General features: G+C 37.1%; 2 protein-coding genes and 1 long non-coding RNA gene across 4 annotated transcripts; 1 reads left to right on the top strand and 2 right to left on the bottom strand.

The window, feature by feature from the left end:
- Positions 1 to 1,496: 1,496 nt before the first annotated feature.
- On the bottom strand, positions 1,497 to 1,921 carry LOC132124327 (uncharacterized). Its single transcript, XR_009426746.1, has 2 exons — positions 1,794 to 1,921; positions 1,497 to 1,708 (listed from the first exon to the last, which is right to left on the bottom strand). It is a non-coding gene; the product is annotated as an uncharacterized LOC132124327 (long non-coding RNA).
- Positions 1,702 to 12,268, top strand: LOC132124298 (myosin light chain kinase, smooth muscle-like). 2 transcript variants are annotated; one of them, XM_059535259.1, is made up of 13 exons: positions 1,702 to 1,914; positions 2,985 to 3,112; positions 3,330 to 3,486; positions 3,850 to 4,161; positions 4,391 to 4,487; positions 4,563 to 4,766; positions 5,142 to 5,359; positions 10,252 to 10,375; positions 10,465 to 10,617; positions 10,865 to 10,994; positions 11,130 to 11,214; positions 11,321 to 11,461; positions 11,667 to 12,268. In XM_059535259.1, the coding sequence occupies exons 1-13, from the start codon at positions 1,740 to 1,742 to the stop codon at positions 11,879 to 11,881; spliced, it is 2,139 nt and encodes a 712-aa protein (XP_059391242.1). In that variant the 5' UTR covers positions 1,702 to 1,739; the 3' UTR covers positions 11,882 to 12,268. The 2 variants fall into 2 exon arrangements, with proteins under 2 accessions (XP_059391242.1, XP_059391244.1); XM_059535261.1 differs by lacking the exon at positions 1,702 to 1,914 and adding an exon at positions 2,802 to 2,894 and having other exon boundaries at positions 2,965 to 3,112.
- A 44-nt stretch (positions 12,269 to 12,312) lies between these two features.
- Positions 12,313 to 18,115, bottom strand: LOC132124302 (bifunctional coenzyme A synthase-like). The gene is made up of 10 exons (XM_059535272.1): positions 17,936 to 18,115; positions 16,318 to 17,026; positions 15,604 to 15,818; positions 14,751 to 14,882; positions 14,034 to 14,223; positions 13,846 to 13,910; positions 13,667 to 13,751; positions 13,490 to 13,587; positions 12,894 to 13,040; positions 12,313 to 12,799 (listed from the first exon to the last, which is right to left on the bottom strand). The coding sequence occupies exons 2-10, from the start codon at positions 16,988 to 16,990 to the stop codon at positions 12,728 to 12,730; spliced, it is 1,677 nt and encodes a 558-aa protein (XP_059391255.1). The 5' UTR covers positions 16,991 to 17,026; positions 17,936 to 18,115; the 3' UTR covers positions 12,313 to 12,727.
- Positions 18,116 to 19,042: the final 927 nt, after the last annotated feature.

The following is a 19,042-nucleotide window of genomic DNA, read 5'->3' on the forward strand; positions in this document are numbered from 1 at the left end:
AAGAGAAAAAAAAAACTATAATGGTATCTCAATAATGCTAAAATAACACAGGACCGAAGTTATTCACATCTAAAAACTGTTTTTGTACTTCATTATGAAATTGTGATTTACAATTTTATACTTCATATGAAGTTTCTATCATTTAATAATAATTTAGATCATAATATTTGGATGGGGATTTTGTTTGCAGTGTTATTCCCAGCGCTGCAACTGGAGAACATGTACATGGTAAACAAAAACAGACCAAAACGTCAATAGAAAAGATTTTTTGCTGATTCATCTGTTACTCTTCCTTCAGTCAACATAAAGTGCACATCTTTCCTTCATGTTAGATGTTTTAAAAACAAAACGTAGAAAAGTAGGTCTGATGCATCTGCATTTTGGTCTGTTTTTGTTCCTTTTTCTTGGCTTTCATATTAGAAAAAAAAAAAAAAACACCCTGGCTATGCGTCCGGTACTAGACTTGTCATGGCACTTGTATAACCCTTCACTCTATTCTACAAAATACTATATGGTAATATATAAAAAAAAATGTCTTGGATGCATGAAATATATTTGCATGTAACCGTTAAGCCCCTAAGACTATTTCCCTAAAAGAACAACCTTGAAACTTGCGAAACACTGCATTTAGGGGAACGTCTTAGAACGGTGTCCCATAATTATTTTTTTCTTCCCCATTCCTCAAACATGTATGCCTGAGAATGTGAACAGTAGATTAGCCTATTTATCTCCATATGTGTGATTTTTATTTTCTCATGACAAAAAATGACTAGTAGGACAGTGTGTTATCAGATTACAGCCTGTATCTCATCTTCACCCTTTCTAAACTGCATATTCAGCTAATAACTTTAATTACTCTGTTATTATGCTTTCTAGAAATCCTGTGACTTTTACATTGTCCTACTCTCAGTTATTACTCCCATAGACAAAATAGAGCAAAAATTGAGACCTATAGCTCTATACTGTTAACTTTATTATTTTCCAATTTGTTTTTAGAAGTAACAATTTAGATAATTAACATTAATGAATTCCATAAGCTCTAATATCTGAGCAATAAAAACAAGTTACTTTTACAATGCCTATATACAGTTGTGAAGTGGAGTACTTACTCAAATTATTGACTAGTTTCACATTTTATACCACACAAAGATACTTAAAGGCATTTAAATCCAGAGCACTAATACCTTTCGAATGAATATTTTTTTTTTTTTTTTTATAAGGCATTGCATTGATTTGACAATTAACACACACACACACACACACACACACAAACTAATGCATAAAAACCAAGCTTGCTGCTTTGTGATATATGGTGTGCGTGTGTGTTTTACATCAGGCCAAAGCAACCAAACTAATCCCAAGCAACACGACCGGCTCATCCACATTATATACGTCACACACCCATGAGCAGAGAAGACCGTTTTAATGTCTGCCAAGTTTTAATATAGTTTTAGCTCTACATAGATTTCTGTCTGTGAGACCAACACATCTGTGCATATTTTCATGGAAACTGTGTTTATTATTTCTTTGTTTTCGGTGACAAGCCATGTATGGAAGCCCTGCCCACTTCATCTATGTGAGCTTGGCTCTTATCTTTCCCCCTCAAACCACTTCTGTGATCGTGCCGATGATATCTGCTGTTTCCTGTGACATGAAGTAGAACAAGACTACTGCATGAAACAGTGAGAGAAATAGAAGACATGCAAATCTGAAAGAAGTTGAGAAGAGTATTGAAATCGATGAATCCTAGTATAATAATGGCCTTTAGTAAAAAGAGTCAAAAGAAGACCTACATTTCAACATTCAGGTTTGACCTGAAGTCTTCAGCAGCATTGCAGACTCCAGTGGATGTGTCGAGGAGAACAGAGAATGGATTCAAACCATTGAACAGAGAGCAGAGCTGTCAGGAATCAGGTGAGAGCGATTTGTACCATGACCTACACTTTACTAATTCCCATAGATGAATCCTCTTTAAACCATTTTTTACTTCATCATCATGTTTAAACTTTTTGTAAGTCTCTTATGCTCCAAGACTGTATTATTTGATAAAAAAAAAAAAAAACTAAACCGTAATTTTGTGAAAAATTTAAGATTTAAAATAACTGTTTTCTATTTGAATATATTGTAAAAATGTAATTTATTCCTGTGATAGTAAAGCTGAATTTTCAGCATCATTACCCCAGTCTTCAGTGTCACGTGACCTTCAGAAATTATTCTTATATGCAGATGTAGTGCTCAAGAAACATTTCTGATTATCAATAATGTGTGCTGTTTATTGATGAGGATTCATTGATGAACAAAGTTCAAAAGAACAACATTACTTTGAAATAGAAGTCACTTGTAACATTATACAATGTTTTTAATTTCTCTTGATCAATTTAATGTCCTTGCTGAACAAAAAAATATTAATATTGTATATAAACAAAGAAAAGATGAAATCAATACTATTTTTAATATGTACCTTTTTTGTGTGTAAATATATATATATATATATATATATATATATATATATATATATATATATATATTAAATGTTAATGCACGGTAGAATGTGGGTTTGGAAATGGATTTGTATAAATTGCATTCAGACGGTTTCATTATACCTGTAGCCAATCACAGAGGCCTGCTGTGTCTAACTAGTCAATTATATGCCAGATTTCATTACCCCCACCCTATTGCAAGTCACATGACTGATGAGCCATATCTATATGTACATGTCTTGTTTAAGTTTGTGAGTTTAATGTCCGTTTCAAACAGCCAGCTGTAGTTCAGGAGTGTGTAATTTTCTGATTTATTAGATTAGTTATTTTAGTTTTGCCTTCAGTTAGATGTTAATGTTTTACTAACCATTTAAGGTTCAGCCACAATCAGTGAGTTCTTACAGGAGAAATGAGGTACTTGTGAATATGGAGTCTCTATATTGTGGTTTAAGAAGCAGAACTACTTCAGTCTGTGTGTCAGTAGACTCTCCTTCTGTTCTCCAGGTGCAGTAGCTGAGTTTTTGGATCCCCAGCAGCAGGTTGTGGTTTGTGTTGGAGGAACCGCTCGACTGCACTGCCGTTTCAGAAGCTCTGGACCTGTGGCTTCCTGCTGGATTCATGACAGTGAAAAGGTCTGAGCAGTTTGTGAAGTGGTACACCGGTTTAATTAATGTGATTCTCCACACCTGTGGTTCCTCTGGTAGGACACCTGTGTGGACTTAAGAACCGACTTCATGAGTCCACCACAACACACCAGTTTATTTGAAAGTCATTGAGCAGAGATCAATGGAATTAGAGGAGGAAAAAAAAGCTTGTTTTGATATTTTCAGTGTGCATGTTTCTCATTAGGTTGTGTTAGAAGGACCGCGAGTGTGTGTGACGAACACCAGCAGTAGCAGCACCCTTGTTCTCTCTAAAGTTCTTCCTGTAGATGTGGGAAGTTATTCTCTTTTTGTTTGTAACCGAGGAGGCATTGCTCACTGGACCATAAGCCTCAGAGTTATAGGTGAGAACTTTCAAATCTAGATTGCTTTAGTCCGTGTATATATCTGTTGTGATCGCATAACTACCAGTAGTCAAATTGCCTTGTTCTCATTTGTGGTATTTTTTTAGTTTTAGAAATTGTCTTTTTCCTTTGAAATTTCACTTTTTTTTTTTTTTTTTTGTGGCTTTTTTCGATTTTTTTTTTTTTTCAATTTAAATTTTAGGTCAAGATTTAGAAGTTATGTACTTGTCACTTTTAATCATTTTAAAATGTGTATATATTTTCAGGATAGCTTTTTAAAATGGTTTTTAGAAGTGTTTTTTTTTTTTTTTTTTTTTACATTTTATATAAGCAATACATTTGCTTCACATTGTTTCTCTCCAGATCGTCCAGACCCTCCAGCCTCGTGTCCGTTCGTGTCACAGCTGACCCACACGTCTCTGGTTCTGTCCTGGTCTGGGCCGTGTTTTGACGGAGGTTCTGCCATCACAGGTTACATGGTGGAGTTTCAGAGGCTGGACCGATCCAAACCCGGTGACTGGACTGAACTCATTAACCATTGTCTGAACACCTCATACCGGGTCCACTTTGGTCTTGACCCGCAGGGACAGTATCTCTTCAGAGTACGAGCCTATAACACAGCGGGAGTCAGTGATCCCAGTGAGGAGTCAGACTGCATTGAGATGAACACTGCAGGTAGACCAATGCCAACTTTTAAGCCATTTAAATACCTGCAAAATGGGCATATACAGCTGTTATAAAATTATAATAATTTTGTATTTAATATGAAGCTTAAATATTTGTGTAAAAAGCTTTATTACTTTTTGGGCAGTATTAAGTATATATAGTGCAGTAAGAATGCTAGTGTTCCTTTTGGAAGTTAGTGTTACTCAAACAAGAGATTAAAGCCAGATTAATGTTACAGGTGAGCCACAACAGGAAGTGACCTCATGTGTGGAGGTTGTGTCTGACACCACAAACAAAGCCAGGGATCATTATCACGTCCATGAAAAACTAGGAGTGTGGGTATAAGTCTATTCATAAAATCAGATCTAAAACCGATCTTTATCTTAAACAATCATCGTATACCTCCGCAGGGGGAAGTTTGGGGAGGTGTACAAGATGACCCATAAGCAGACGGGTCGGGTGTGTGCTGGGAAATTCTACCGGGCCCGTGTCTCCAGAGAGAAAACCGCAGCGCGTCAAGAAATCAAACTGATGAAAGAAATACACCACCCGAAGCTGGTGCAGTGTCTCGCAGCCTACGACACCCCGTCTGAGATTGTCATGATTATGGAGTAGTGAGTTAAAAATATTAGACCCATATGATCTAATTTTTTTTTTTTTTTTGTGACACGATAGCTTTTTCAAATATACACGCACACTCTTATCTTTTAAGTGTCCTCTGGATCTGTTATGCATTAACTTCTCTTATCCATTAACACTCAATTTAACTTAAAATTTAAGGGAAATATCAATATTGAAAAATGCATTTAATTTAACTGCTAGAATGCTCCTCATATGATGAACATTTTCAATTTTAGGAGTGGTTTAACAAGTTTTTTTTTTTTTTTTTTTTTTAAAAAGCGAAAGTTACTTTTGTTTTTAAATCAAAACTTGTGTACAAATGAAGCCAGCATGCATTTCTAACCTGTAATTGTTCGGCCTCATTCAAGTATTGCAGGTGGGGAGTTGTTTGAACGGATCGTAGATGAAAATTTCGAGCACACAGAACCCAACAGTGTGAACTACATGCGTCAGATCCTGGAAGGAGTCCAGTATATTCATAGTAAACGCATTGTTCACCTCGACCTGAAACCAGAGAACATTGTCTGTGTGAACAGCGCTGGGACACTCATCAAGATCATTGACTTCGGATTGGCCAGCAAACTGGGTGAGTCAAACAATTTTAGTTGTAGTACCAAAATGGTGTATCCGCTGAATTTTATGCTCCAATTTAAGACTAAGACAAATAAGTTAAATACAAGTAAACGCTTGTTTACTTAACAAAATTGGAGCCTTTTTAATTCAAATCAAATAATTCAAATCTTTGGTTCGTTTCAGAATGCACACCGGTAATTTAAGACTCGTTCATAAGTTACTCAAATGTCCTAATTGAGCTATGGCCTAGTCATGTCTGTGAAACTAGGACTTTATTGCCTTAAAGTTAATCAAAGGAACTAAATTGAAGACTTGGGATCTGCAGAAACCCTGCAAAAAATTGGTTTAAAAAAAATCCACTTTTTTTTTTTTTTGCATTGCTTTATTTCTCTTATAGTCACGTTTGAATAAATCGAGACGCACTGCAGTACATTCATCCCTGTCGGTGTTATGTTGGGTTGTGGTTGGGGAAGAGCCACATGAGATGTCCCTTTGAGCATTCCCACTGAATCCGGATCAGACTTCCAGATGTTAATGTTTTAAATTCCAGAACTGGCTCTCCACACTGGTGGCAGGTTCTGAACAGTCCCGCCAAACTGGATTTGTTGACCACCCATTTTGTTTCCTTTGGGTCCACTATCCCTCCTGTCATTGAAATGGGATCAGATGCTGTATCAGACAAAGATCTCATGGCATTTAAGCGTTCCTCCAATCGCAGGGTAGTCTGTGCGAGTTCATCCTACAAGACCGAAAAATAATCAGTAAGCAGTTTGGAGTGAATTGTTGATCCTAAACTTTTATATAAAAAAGAATATTTAACGCTTATTTTCATAGACCAAGTACCCTGGTGTGCATTCCTTTGCAAAACTAGCATTTTTATAGAGGAAAGGAAAAGCAGCTAAGTGTCGAGCATACATTTATTCCATGGTAGGCATTTCCAAACTTTCCACTCGACTGTCCCATTTTTACCAACCTTTCTCTCCTCCCAGAGCACTGCGTAGTCTTCCTCTGTATTTGTGCTTAAAGATGAACTCTGCTCCATCATGGAGTTTTGTTCCTCATTGTAACCCATCCTGACATCTGAGTCTGATCCATCCTCCATTAGTTGTTCAGGCTGTGTTTGTTTATCCTACATGGCAGAAAATGGAGATGCATGCAAGCTATAATGCAGTTGTGGTCGCCACAACTTTACATTTTAATATAAACTTCCAATGAGAAGCATGTTGTAGATTTTATTTAAATAAATTGTAGCTCATCCAATTGGTCTGTTTCTACAGTTATGAATCAAGTGTGCATTAAAAAGACTAGATTTACAAACATTCCAATTCCAAAATTTGAAAAACAAATGCAATCAAGTACCATTTAATTTTTTTTTTTTTAAATCACAAGATTTTTCAAATATAGGCATGACTACATTTGTGGAATTTTTGCCAGAACATGAAAATTAGTTTATAAACTCAAACACTGTACATGTATAACTGAAAATAACTATGAAGTTGGAATCGAGTCAAACAGTTGGAGCCAAAATGTTTTCAGGAATTTAAACTTTGCAATAAATTAAGTGCTGCACTGCAAACCAATGCAATTGTGGCACAACCTGGTCACACAACTAGCATATGTGAGCACTTACCGGCTGATAAAGCCATAGGGGAGGGACGTCGTAGCAGATCCCACGGACCTCAACGTTTGTGGACTGGGGATCTGGGGACCCTAACCCTGGCTGAGGTGAATTGCTCTGTGTCGCCTATGACAATCCACGTTTCAGATAATTGTATCAGATGCAGTGTAAACCAAATGCATATAAGCTCTAACGGTTTAGAGAGTTATAGTTAGCTATAGCAAATAACCATTAAAGAGTGTGGCATGGGTTGACTGACCCAACAAACCCTCCATTGTGATGTATTTGTGTGGGTTTTTTTTTTTTTTCTTTCTGTTATCTCATTAGCAAAGTGCCCCAATTTACCCGAATTTACAAACCTCAGATTTCAGCGCGGATGTTGACTTCTGCCGTTTTCCTCTCTTTCTCTGAGTTTCACTGGAATTGTCTTGTGAATGTTCACCACACAACCTTAATAAACGAAAAAGGGGAGGGGGGGGGTGAAAATATGAACTCTGAACTACACCTTCCCGACCTACACGATACATTTCTGTAAAGAAATTCAAAGTTCTAAATTTAAACGGTTACTCGTGTACGTTTTACAATAAAATATTCATTCAATTTCTTTACTTGTAGGAATGCACTATATATATATTGGCCACCATATCAGTTTAGGCCAATAAATGCTCCACTTCCTGTTATCGGTATTAGCCGGATTTAAAAAATTTGGCCGATATCTTAAATAATGCAAACAAGTCGTTTGTCATTTATCACCTTTATGTTTCTTATTTATAAGTAAGACTTATGATTAAATTTGGTAATGGGAGAGTAAAACTATCTTTAAAATGCACACTGTTCAAACTTGGCTGCTTGTTGAAGTGTTTTGGATATGGCTTCTAAATGGTGTTCTAATATTTTTTTTTTTTTTTTCCATCGGGCTCTCAAAGTATATAAAAAAATGTGGATATAGATTTACCGGCCAACATTGGTTTATCAAATAAAAATACATAATCTGTATCGGCCAAGATTTTTGTATCGATGCATCCATAATTATTTGTATATTTAACTTGGTTCGAACTAGATTCTTTTTATTTGAAATGTTAATTGTCCGGCAGTGAAAAGTTTCGTGTTTTACAATTATTTTATTATTATTTTTAACATTAGCTGGCGCCATACTTCTTGATGTGTTACCAAACGGTCACCCGAAACTGATCACATTTGCTAGGTGTCTACAGTCCTTGGTATCCATCCCGCAACTAAGATCTCTAACCTGTCCAGCAAGAAGAAAGCCAGCTGTGGGTCGCTCTTAAATCCCATGAGATCTCGGATCTGTCTCCATCGCTCGAAAGCTCCGCCGAGGTTGATACTAGTTCTTTCGCTAACTCGTTTACTTTCCCGTTTCGCTGACAGGTTCTGTGCGGCTCGAGGCGAAGGTTTCCGTTTCCGTTTAGAACGATCCATAATACGTGACGACTAGAGGACTGTTTCTAAAACAATCTTCATTTACTGTAACCGCTAGTCCGCGAACACAACTATTCGCGCCTAACTTTGTGTTGACGGACGTTACGTAATCACGTAACCACGCGGTTTCCGACTGAATCCGATCCGCCACACTTAAACGAATCCCCATTCACTACATTAAGCCTATAATGTTGTTTTTGTTAGGAATAATATTTAATGTACTCTCCTAGTAATTAAGCTCACTTCTATTAAAATTGTCATTTAATCGAGTAGCTTTAAAGAGGTTTCAGTAGTTCTCTCGCGCTTCGTGTGCTTTCTGAATACCAGCATTGCCATCTGTCGACGTGGATCAGCATTACAGTCTCAGTGCATCATGTCTGATGTCCCTGTTTTTTATTTATTGCAGAAATCTAATTCGATACAGAACATAAAACATGGGGGGGGGGGATACAGAGAAGCGAGAATGGGATAAAACTAACAAACTACGATTTACTTAAACCGTTCTATAATATGAAATGTTCAGAGGTTGTTTTTTTTTTTTTTTTTGCATTTTTATATCAATATGGTACAATTTTCCTATTTAAATCAAAGGGATTTAAACAAGTTAGGTCTAAAGCAATATAAAAAAATATGATCATATGTGTAATGTAACTGATTACATTACTGTTTTGTCATGTAATTTGGAATCCGTAATGAACTACAATTTCTAAGTAGTCTATCCAGCTCTGTGTGTACATAATCTAGTTCTTTACCTGTCCAGAAGATAAGTCAACCTCTGCGTCGTTCTTCATGCCTTTCTCCACCTTCAGCGCTTTCCATCTGGAATAGGCCTCGCCGAGGTTTCAGTTTTTTTGCCTTGTCTGTCTCTCTACCGCTTCACATCTGTCCTCTTTCGTTTCCTCAGCAGAGTTTGTATTGTCTCAGTGGTTGATGCATAACTGTGATCCATTTCTTCCTCCGAAACGTCTGAATTGAAGTCCTGGCTGATCAGTGATAAACTACTCGGTCTCTTAAAACAACCCATCTCACTGTTTAACATTGTGTAAATTACATTATAGTGCATATACATTAAGTGATTTTCTAAAAGTTAAAACCATAATAAATGGAAATGTATGCATCTTTAACTCTAACTCCCTCAGAGACCCCCCCCCCCCAAGCTGTGTCCATATACCTCAGGTTTTTGTAAATGAGTCAAAGGCACATCTGTGTTTGCTCTGAAATAGTCTCTTGAAAAATTTTCACTGTGCAACCTCAATATCCAGATGAACATTGTTGACTGGAAATGTGAAAAGTCACCCTGTCAGGCTCACTAATACACTTATGTACACTTATGTAGCTTTTTTTTCTTTAAGTTCTTGCATCCTGGAAATGCACACTTGTGCATTTGTTTTCAACCACGAGGACCCAGTTTTTATAAAACTATCCAGTGTAAAATGTTCACTGCAGAGGCAGGTGTTGGTGGTGATCCTCAACTCTCTATCAAGGTGCCTCTTCACAAAACTAATCCCCCTCTTCTTGATCTCATCGTTTTTAGGAAATTTAAATGAGGATACAGAGCTGTTTTTTAAATGACCAATGACGCAGGCATAGCTAGCTAGCAAACTGTAGATGTAGTAACTCTAGTGTTTGGGGAGGAGCCATGCTCAGTGGCTCCAGTGCGTGTTTTTTAGAAACGGTGTATGGATTTTTGTACTGATTTAAAAACTTGATTTTAATTATCTAGTCTTGGAATTAAACTGTCAGTATCAAACTTCATATAAATTACAAAAATAACTTTTCATATGAGTGACTTTCATTTGCATGTTATGTATATTGTATAAAATAGTTTTTAATTTTTGCTTTTTCAGAGCCCGGTAAACATCTGATGGTGTTGCATGGGACTCCAGAGTTTGTGGCCCCAGAGGTAGTCAATTATGAGCCTGTAGATCTCTCCGCTGACATGTGGAGCATTGGCGTCATCTGCTACATCCTGTAAGGGCTTAGAATGAAGCAGTTTATGGCCTCCACCTCAATTTCTATTTACTAATGTGCACTTTCAATTCTTTTCCACCGTTTCCCAGACTGAGTGGCGAGTCTCCATTCCAGGGAAACAGCGATGCCGAAACCTTAGCTCTGGTTACTGCAGGGGAATGTGATTTTAACCCTGAGGGTTTTGATGACATCACTGATGAAGCCAAAGATTTCATCTGCAGTCTCCTGAGGAAGGATCAGAGGTGAATGAAGGAATGTGAATTGAGAAATTGGCATGGTCACATGCATGTTTATATTCTGCTAATGATCTGTAACGGTGTTATTTTAGTATAATTGTACCATGTTTTTATTTTTGATTTAGGTCTATAATATAAGTTTTTATGATTTTCAGTCAACTGTCATGGAAAATGGTTATGGCAAATTATAAATGGCAAGTCTCACAAGTCACTCTAGTTGTATGAAGAGTTTATTCCATTTTTACACTTCTAGAACAAGACTATCATGTGAGGAAGCATTGGCTCATCCCTGGATCGCTTTATTTGAGGACTCGAACTCCAGATCAAATAAATCCCTTAACAAAGACAAGATAAGAAGGTTCCTGGCCCGACAGAAATGGAAGGTATGAAATTTCAAAATTCCTCTCCGCCGTTTTAGAATCAAGGTCTCAGGTGGTTCCTGATTTTTCATGTGGTCCTAATATTACTTTTCTCTTTTTAAAACCGCAAATCATGCACCCATCTGTTTGGTCTCGCAGAAAACCGGTAAAGCCCTGCTTGCGCTGAAAAGGATGGTTCGCTGCAGCAAATCTGATGCACTGCATTCTCCCATTTCTGTAGATGGTAAGAATCTGTTTGTCCAACTACTGCAATGTTTAGAAAGCCATTACACATTACTTCTGCAATTCTGTTGGTTTGCCCTCTTATGATGTCCCTGTCACATTTTCAGTGAATGCTCTGGGGAAAGAAGCCGAACAAACTGTGGCATCTCTGGAAAAACAGTTGTGGAGTGAACCACGTTTCTATCGAGCCCTGCATGACGTCACGGAGAGCTGCGGAGCCACGGTGCACCTGGCCTGTACCATACAAGGTACAGTACTGCTTACAATGTTTGGCAAAAAAGGCGTTTTTGAAAATGGGTGATCGCAGACACTTCTGCAAACCTGCAGAAATGAAAATGCATGGCTATTGTGATCGTTTAAAATTGCTGCATCTTTTTAAGATCCTCCTGCAGTACAACTCTGAAGTAGGGTTTTTATTGGACCATAGTTCACTGAAATGACTTCTGTTTACAGGATATCCTTACCCTGATGTGGTCTGGCTGTTTGATGATGCACCGCTGGAGAAGACCGGACGCGTTCAGCTGAATTATGATCAGAACGGCACTTGCACACTCACCCTTGCTCAAGTACAACCAGGGGATTCTGGGATTTACAAATGCTGTGCGTCCAACAGCCTTGGGCAGGCACGGTGTTCAGCCAGACTCACCGTGCAGCTCCAGAAGATCTAATCAATGATGTTGTGTGTGAAGAAAATGGATGATTTCTGAAGTGAAACCCAATGTTTGGAACAATGTACAAAAATGATGCTGAAAAAAAGTGCTTTTAAACGATCCACATGTGTGATGTCACTAGAAGCTGTTGTAATTCACAATTTCTGAATTGTTCTTTTTGTTAGTCTTAAAGTCACCATTTGCTTCACAATCTTATTGTTAGCTTCAAGTTTAATTTTATCACTTTCCCTGGTTTGAACGTTTTTAGCCACTTACGAATTAAGATTGAGCAAGGGTTTTTTTTTTTTTTTTTTTTTTTTTTTTTTCAGCACTTGGGCATGAATTGATTTCTGCTTAATTTAAGACCAATACATTTTTAAAAAGTAACATTTGTTGTACATTCATGTGTAAATGAAGAATAAATTTTAAGTTTTAAGAAATGAAGAGGCTTTATTTTTTGAATGGCTAATCCATGAATACATCAGTCATCTTGTAAAGTTGCCTAAAATCCCTGACCAACTGGTCCGTTATGGGTTAATCTGACATTCACTTAACTTTGGTCTTCAGGAGGCACGATCTCTTTCAGAGCATGTATAATCTACACCACAATCACTGTCAAAACCTTTTCCACTGAAAATAACGTTCACTGGGTTTAGAAAAGTAAATGGCAGTGCAACAACCAAATATGACTATTTAACAACTGGCTTAAGAACAAGTGGTAGACCGTATATTGCAGATCTATTAAAAGTTCTCAAGGTGTTTTCTGTAGCTAATCTATTTTAACTGCATAAGAACTGGAACTGGCTCATTTGCTTATGAAGATTACAGATGTTTGAAACAAACATTACATGACGCAAGCCTTTCTCAGGGTGAAGATTTGATTTCTTCTTGTCTCTTCTGAATCCGCTGCTGTAATAGACTCCAAGCTTTCAACACCTGGGGAAACATGCATGCATTAATGATTAGCTGCATGTTTTGAGGTTAATAAAGCACCTCATCCATCGAGTCGGTCCTGAACTGGGGTGTGTACCTGTCTCTGAGTAACGTCAGGTTCCCACAGTGTGCACAGCACTACGTTAGCATGTTCTATCAGCTTTGCATTTGTCCACTGGCTCTTCAGTCTCCTCAAGGCATCTTCCTCCTTCACACCATCACGTTGGACTATACGCTTCACTGCCTGAGACCGAGAGAGAGTTAACATCTAGAATGCCCTAATATTGTTAAATGTATAGCAGGATGCAAAAATCTGTGATAACTAGTGAATTTAAAACTTTATGAACTTATGAATATAAGTGAAAAGATGAAAAATCATCAATAATGGAAGAAAATCGGACAAAAAGTCAATAACACTACCGTTCAAATGTATGGCTTTTTTAAAGATATATTTATTAGCTTGGTAATGCCTTTTAATGTGATAGGACAGAAGAGAGGTGACAGAGAGATGCACAATGAAATATTTAATCTATATCAGGCTTTGTTTTTACGTTGCTTTGTTTTTAATTTTTCAAAGTGCTGTTTTTATTTTTTATAATGTTTAAATCCCTGAATATGGTCTCAGGTCCTTCGACCTCACAGTATAAAAATAAAAAAAATAACAAATGTCTCTCTATATTAAAGTTTTAGCACCTCTTCCTCTGGGATGGTTGCCACCCAAACCTCATGCACCAAATATGTCCATCCCGCCTCCAGCAACACGGCCGCATCCACCACGCAAACACGCTTACCTGAAAACAAGAAGTGAGAATTAACCCCACTTGAAAAAAGTCCATATAGAGCATGAGCTGAAAGTGATAAATGCTTCACCCTGTTCATTTGCATGTTTTATTTTTTTTTTCACCAGCAGAGCAATCTCAGGCCACACAATATCTGTCAGAGCTTTCAGACGGTCCTATAAAAAAAAACACACACACACATAAATACAATGTGAACAGGACGGAAGATGTGTTCTGGATTCAATTATATTTATCAGTGGAGTTAATTACCTGGTTACCAAATACTTTTCCACCCAGTACTCGTCTGTTGATGGTCTTATCCTCATTAAGAATATCTGATGGCAAAAGAAACCCAAAAAACCATTAACTTACATTTTTCAAATTTTTTGTAGGGGAAAAGTGCAGGCCATTTATAAACTCAGATCCATTCGGTGACTATACACATCTCCTCTCTGTACCTGGGCCGAACTCCTGGATGATCTTATGATAGGCAGATGTTTCCGTCAGGTAGGCCTCGTGACCGAGCTGATCGCAGTCAATCCTCACAGCGCCGAGAGCCTCCAGTCTGTGTGCTATAGAGCTCTTTCCCGAGCCGCTGCCGCCCGTCAAACCAATCACATACGGATCCAGAGGCAGATCTGGCTGTGGCTGTTTTTGAACAAATAAATGCAACCTTGGTGAGCAGAAAATCTTACCTACCCCAAACTGCTGAATGGTACTTTATATGACTAAATACATCATCTAAAAAAGAATGGCAATGGAGAAAGCAATAGCAGCTGAGCTAAACCATGCATCACATGACCAACATGCACATGACTGAATGGTCCTCATTAAATTACACAGCATTCATTATCCCATGATTCTTTAAATGAATGTCTGAGCGCCCATTGCTACAGAAGAGAAGACAAGTTCTGACACTCTTTTTGCTTAACAGATGTTTTTTGTGCTTAATTGCCTGAGACATCTTCTATGTAACAATTCATCCTGAATAAGAACATAATATTAACCAAGTCCTCATGGAAAAAGTCTTCTTTCCAATAATAACACAAAGTTAAATTCGCCAGTCAGGTTTAAAAAGACAAATATAAATATAACCGTTATGGACAAATGCATGATGAAGTGCATTATGTGATTGTGGAATTGTAAGTACTATAAATTAAGATAAATGTTCGTACAGATGGATGTTTGAGCAGCGTGCCCAGCAATCTTGTTCTCAGGCTGGAGGAACTGATCTTCTCCTCCTCGATGTCAGTATGATGGGCATCTTTCAACAGCTGGATCTCGTACAGAACCAGTTCAGCCAATCCCTGCACAGAAAAGACCACTTAATCTCATACTAATGGTGAAGCATAAACAGCAAAGTCCAAACGCACTGGGATCACTTTGGTCACGAGCACACTGAATTCACATGGATAATTAAGTTCAAAGATCACACATGTCTAGTTTATGACTTAACGAGGATTAAACATTTCCATTTTAAACTTCACGAGAAAGATAAGCATTACACTGAATTTATTTGATAAAAAATACAATAAAAGCTGTAATATTATGAAATATTATTACAATTTAAAATAGCTGTTTTCTGTTTGAATATATAGTAAAATGTAATTTATTCCTGTGATGCGCAGCTGAATTTTCAGCATCATTCCTCCAGTCTTTAGTTTCACATGATTATCAGAAATCATTCTTATATGCTGATTCGCTGCTTAAGAAAGATTTATGTTGAGAAACCTTGATCCTTTTTGTTTTTTTTTCAGGATTCTTTGATGAATAGAAAGTTCAAAAGAACAACGTTTATTTGAAACAGAAATTTATTTAGTAAATATCTTTACTGTCACCTTTGATCAGTTTAATGCATCCTTGCTTAATAAAAGTTTTAAGCTCTTTGAAAAAAATCTAACCGACAGATATTTTATCAGATATTTTTAAGTGTCCGAATACATTTTGAAATACTGTATGGTTGTGGTTCTCTGGTCTAAAAGTAAAATTTTTTTATAGGCACCGGATAACAACCAATAACGTCCTCACATTTTCCGCACGCTTCCTGTTGACAGCTACACCCCCTTTCCTCGTCTCCTCACTGACCACAATGCACTGCAGCTCAGGGTCGCTTATGGACGGGCCGAAGGGGTCGGAGAGAGGAACGATTTCGTACTTGAGCGATGGTTTTACATCGTTCAGAAAGTCCTGGAGCTTCTGCACACGCTGATAATACGGCTCTATCAACTCCTTCAAGACCTTATCTACACAAAAAGCAGAACACATTTAAGAAATTACTACAAAAATAGACCTTTTTTTGCAGTCCGAACTGTTTTGACACATTTCCAAGTCGTTATCAGTTGATAACAATGGTGGCAAAACGTCTCAAACTCTACTACACATTCATCCAACTACCACATAAATTTTAGAGCTGCTTTGAACAGATTTAGCATGTCATCACTTGCTCACCAATGCATCTTCAGCAGTGAATTGGTGCCGTCAGAATGAGAATCCAAACAACTTCAAAATAATCCACAAGTAATCCACACCACTCCAGTCCATCAGTTCATGACTTGTGTTCGTAGGAAACAAAACCATCAAGACATTTTTTATAAATGTTTAATCAGCTGTTTTAACTCTAATTCTGATGGCACCCATTCACTGCATAGGATCCATTGGTGAGCAAATCTGCTCCAATGAAGGAACGATTTTCATTGTTGGCTGAACTATTCTTTCAAAGCTTTCTAGAGGGTTTCCACTTACTTTTTAGTAGTTCCTGGTCACACACGCCAATGACAAAGCGTCTGTTGGCCATCAGACAGGAAATATTCAGCAGAGTCTTGTGGGCCCCATGCAGACGGTCAAAAGTGCCGCCAACCACCACATCACTGAACGTCTCTAAAGGTTTTAATTGTACACCACTTCCTCCTCTATCATCATCTTCCTCGACTTCTTTTAGTCGTGGGTACAAAAGCACAGATGAGAGACTCGGGTTGCAGTCATAGCAGTAGCCTGTGTACTTCTGCAAGCACTGGGTGACCAGCGAGGACTGGCCTGAATCCTGAATGGGGAAATCTGTGAGCACTACTTCTGGCGAGTGGGATAGCGTCTGTGGGGTGGGAAAAGGACTGTTGTTTCCCCTCAATGTTGCAGATTGGGCGTGGACATTACTGAGCAGCACCCTGACGTCAAGGTGCGCGCAAATGTCAGCAGCATTGCTGTAAAGGCGGGAGATGAGAGTGCAGAGATCCACCAGGGGCGGGATGTAGACAGGCCGCACCTGTCCACCTGTGCTCAGGTTGAGACCGGGGTGCAGATGGACGTACAGTGTGCGCTCGACCACCTGGGCGGCAGACGTGAGGACAGGGGCGATGCGGAGATGGAGGACGTGTAACGGAGACGTAAGGACCAGGATACCGGTGCTGAACATGGACATGATTGACAGCTGATGGTGACTTTCTGATCTTAGACACTGAAAGATATAATACAGATCTGATTCAAATTAACACATTATTTATGCAGTTCAATAAAGAGATACTTATGAAAATACACATCTTGAATGCAATGTATATGCATAAAAATCTGCCAAATGAATAAATGTCAATAAATATACAATTATGTATTGTTATTTACATATCGCAACTTTAAATAGTTTTAAGCACTTTTAATTTGTAAGTAAACACATGCATATTTTTCTACCTTGAATTTTCTACCTCCTACCTGAGTTTTGCAATTTGCACACTGATTAAACTGTGTTGCATAAATAAAACCTGGCAAAAATAACTCTAATAATTAAAATAAAAAGAATCTATAAAAAATATAACTCTCATATGAATCATGCACATTTTTATTAGAATAATTCCATAAAACATGAGAAAAAAAATCTGGAATAATTAGAATGATACAAGTTTTGATTAATTTAATAAAACCTGGTAAAAAAAGAACCTTTTAAAATATTATGTTAAATATTATTACTTATATGTATCATGCAAGTCAATGAAATGTGACAAAAATTACCTTAATAATTAGAAACACACGATTTTTCATTCAATAAAACATGACACAAATTACCTTAATAATTAGAATAGAATAGGATAGAAGAGACATATTGCTCTCAGTCGAGGAACGTTTGATGAAAACCAATAAACATTAAAAAATAATTTAAAATAAAACGAAAAATAGCAGATTAGAGTAATTTCATACACATATGCAGAGAGACTTCACTGAATACTTTAATAATTTACAGCAACTACAGGCGTTGAAACATAGTTAATCTCTTATATTTATCCATAAATAATTCCCGATTGGAACAAAAACAAGAAAGTTGATCCGGAACAACATACTGTAACGTCAGAGTACTATGAGCAAAACCTAACGTTACCTGAGTATATTCTGCCGCTCAGGATGTTGAAAAATGCTAAATGTGGAATATTGTTGCAGAAGATAACTGTCTGGTATCAGTCTTCGTCATAATGACTATATAAAACACTAATGTTTTGCTCAGCAAAGCGAACTCACGTCCAGTTGACCTAAACGGCCATGTGCAGGAATACTGACTGGTGATTGGCTAACAGAGTGAGTTCCTTCCCGAATGAATCATGGGAAATGTAGTTTAGCGCCTCTCACTTCCTCGTCCTTATTCAAACGTTGTCATTGTAAATGAATGAATGTAATTATGTGATTGATTAATTGAGTACTTTTGATATGAAGAGCACATTTTAACACATTTTACATTAGTGCCTCATGTTTTTTTGTCAACAATTTGTTTTACGGTTTACATTACATAACTGCATAATATTGTACAGTACGTTTTTCTGTACCAGATATAATGAATTACATGCTTTTATCAGCATAAAATTGTTATTCCTGAAATAAACACAATTTTCAGATCAAGTTCTAATGAGGGATATTATCCAGAAATACATTGAAATATTTTCACACATTTAAAAAATTTCAAGGCTAGAAACGAAGGAGTAGTTTGTCCAATTCATTCTTCCAATCTTGATGACGGCTCTAATATACTGTAAATATTTCATGGGAAGGCATTTGACTGAATTTCTTTATGGCAGACTACTAAACATGTATTAAAACAGATTTTATTTGACAAAATACAAAAATAACTTTTCATTTATAGCTATTTCTGTTTTACAAGGTGATTATCATCTTGTCATCTTAGTGGTTAACTAAAAGAACTAAAAAGAAAGAAATTGTACACTGACAACAAAGTCCATAACTCCAAAAACAGTAAAACTAACTAAAACTAGTTATAAACTTTCAAGGATTCACAGGATCACTTCAAATATATTTTTGCATTCAAGTTATGAATGAAAAAAACACAACAAACAATGTTGGCAATTTCTATAGCAATGTTTCGTCTGGCAGGTCTAGACTATATATATATAATAAAACAGCAATGTTACAGTAATGTCTTCATGTTATGTCAATATATTTTCAGAAACACACTCTATACAAATATATAAAAAGATAC

The sequence above is a fragment of the Carassius carassius genome, chromosome 42, assembly GCF_963082965.1.
Source record: "Carassius carassius chromosome 42, fCarCar2.1, whole genome shotgun sequence".
Lineage (NCBI taxonomy): Eukaryota > Metazoa > Chordata > Actinopteri > Cypriniformes > Cyprinidae > Carassius > Carassius carassius.

Bases quoted from the DNA above. Each gene is read 5' to 3' on its own strand.
- LOC132124298 (XM_059535259.1), top strand. From the start codon at position 1,740: ATGAATCCTAGTATAATAATGGCCTTTAGTAAAAAGAGTCAAAAGAAG. The intron at 4,767-5,141 runs GTGAGTTAAAAA...GCCTCATTCAAG, and splicing joins ATTGTCATGATTATGGAGTA to TATTGCAGGTGGGGAGTTGT. The intron at 11,215-11,320 runs GTAAGAATCTGT...TCACATTTTCAG, and splicing joins TTCTCCCATTTCTGTAGATG to TGAATGCTCTGGGGAAAGAA.
- LOC132124302 (XM_059535272.1), bottom strand. From the start codon at position 16,990: ATGTCCATGTTCAGCACCGGTATCCTGGTCCTTACGTCTCCGTTACAC. The intron at 15,819-16,317 runs GTAAGTGGAAAC...CTTTTTGTGTAG, and splicing joins TGACCAGGAACTACTAAAAA to ATAAGGTCTTGAAGGAGTTG. The intron at 13,588-13,666 runs GTGAAGCATTTA...TCTTGTTTTCAG, and splicing joins AAAACATGCAAATGAACAGG to GTAAGCGTGTTTGCGTGGTG.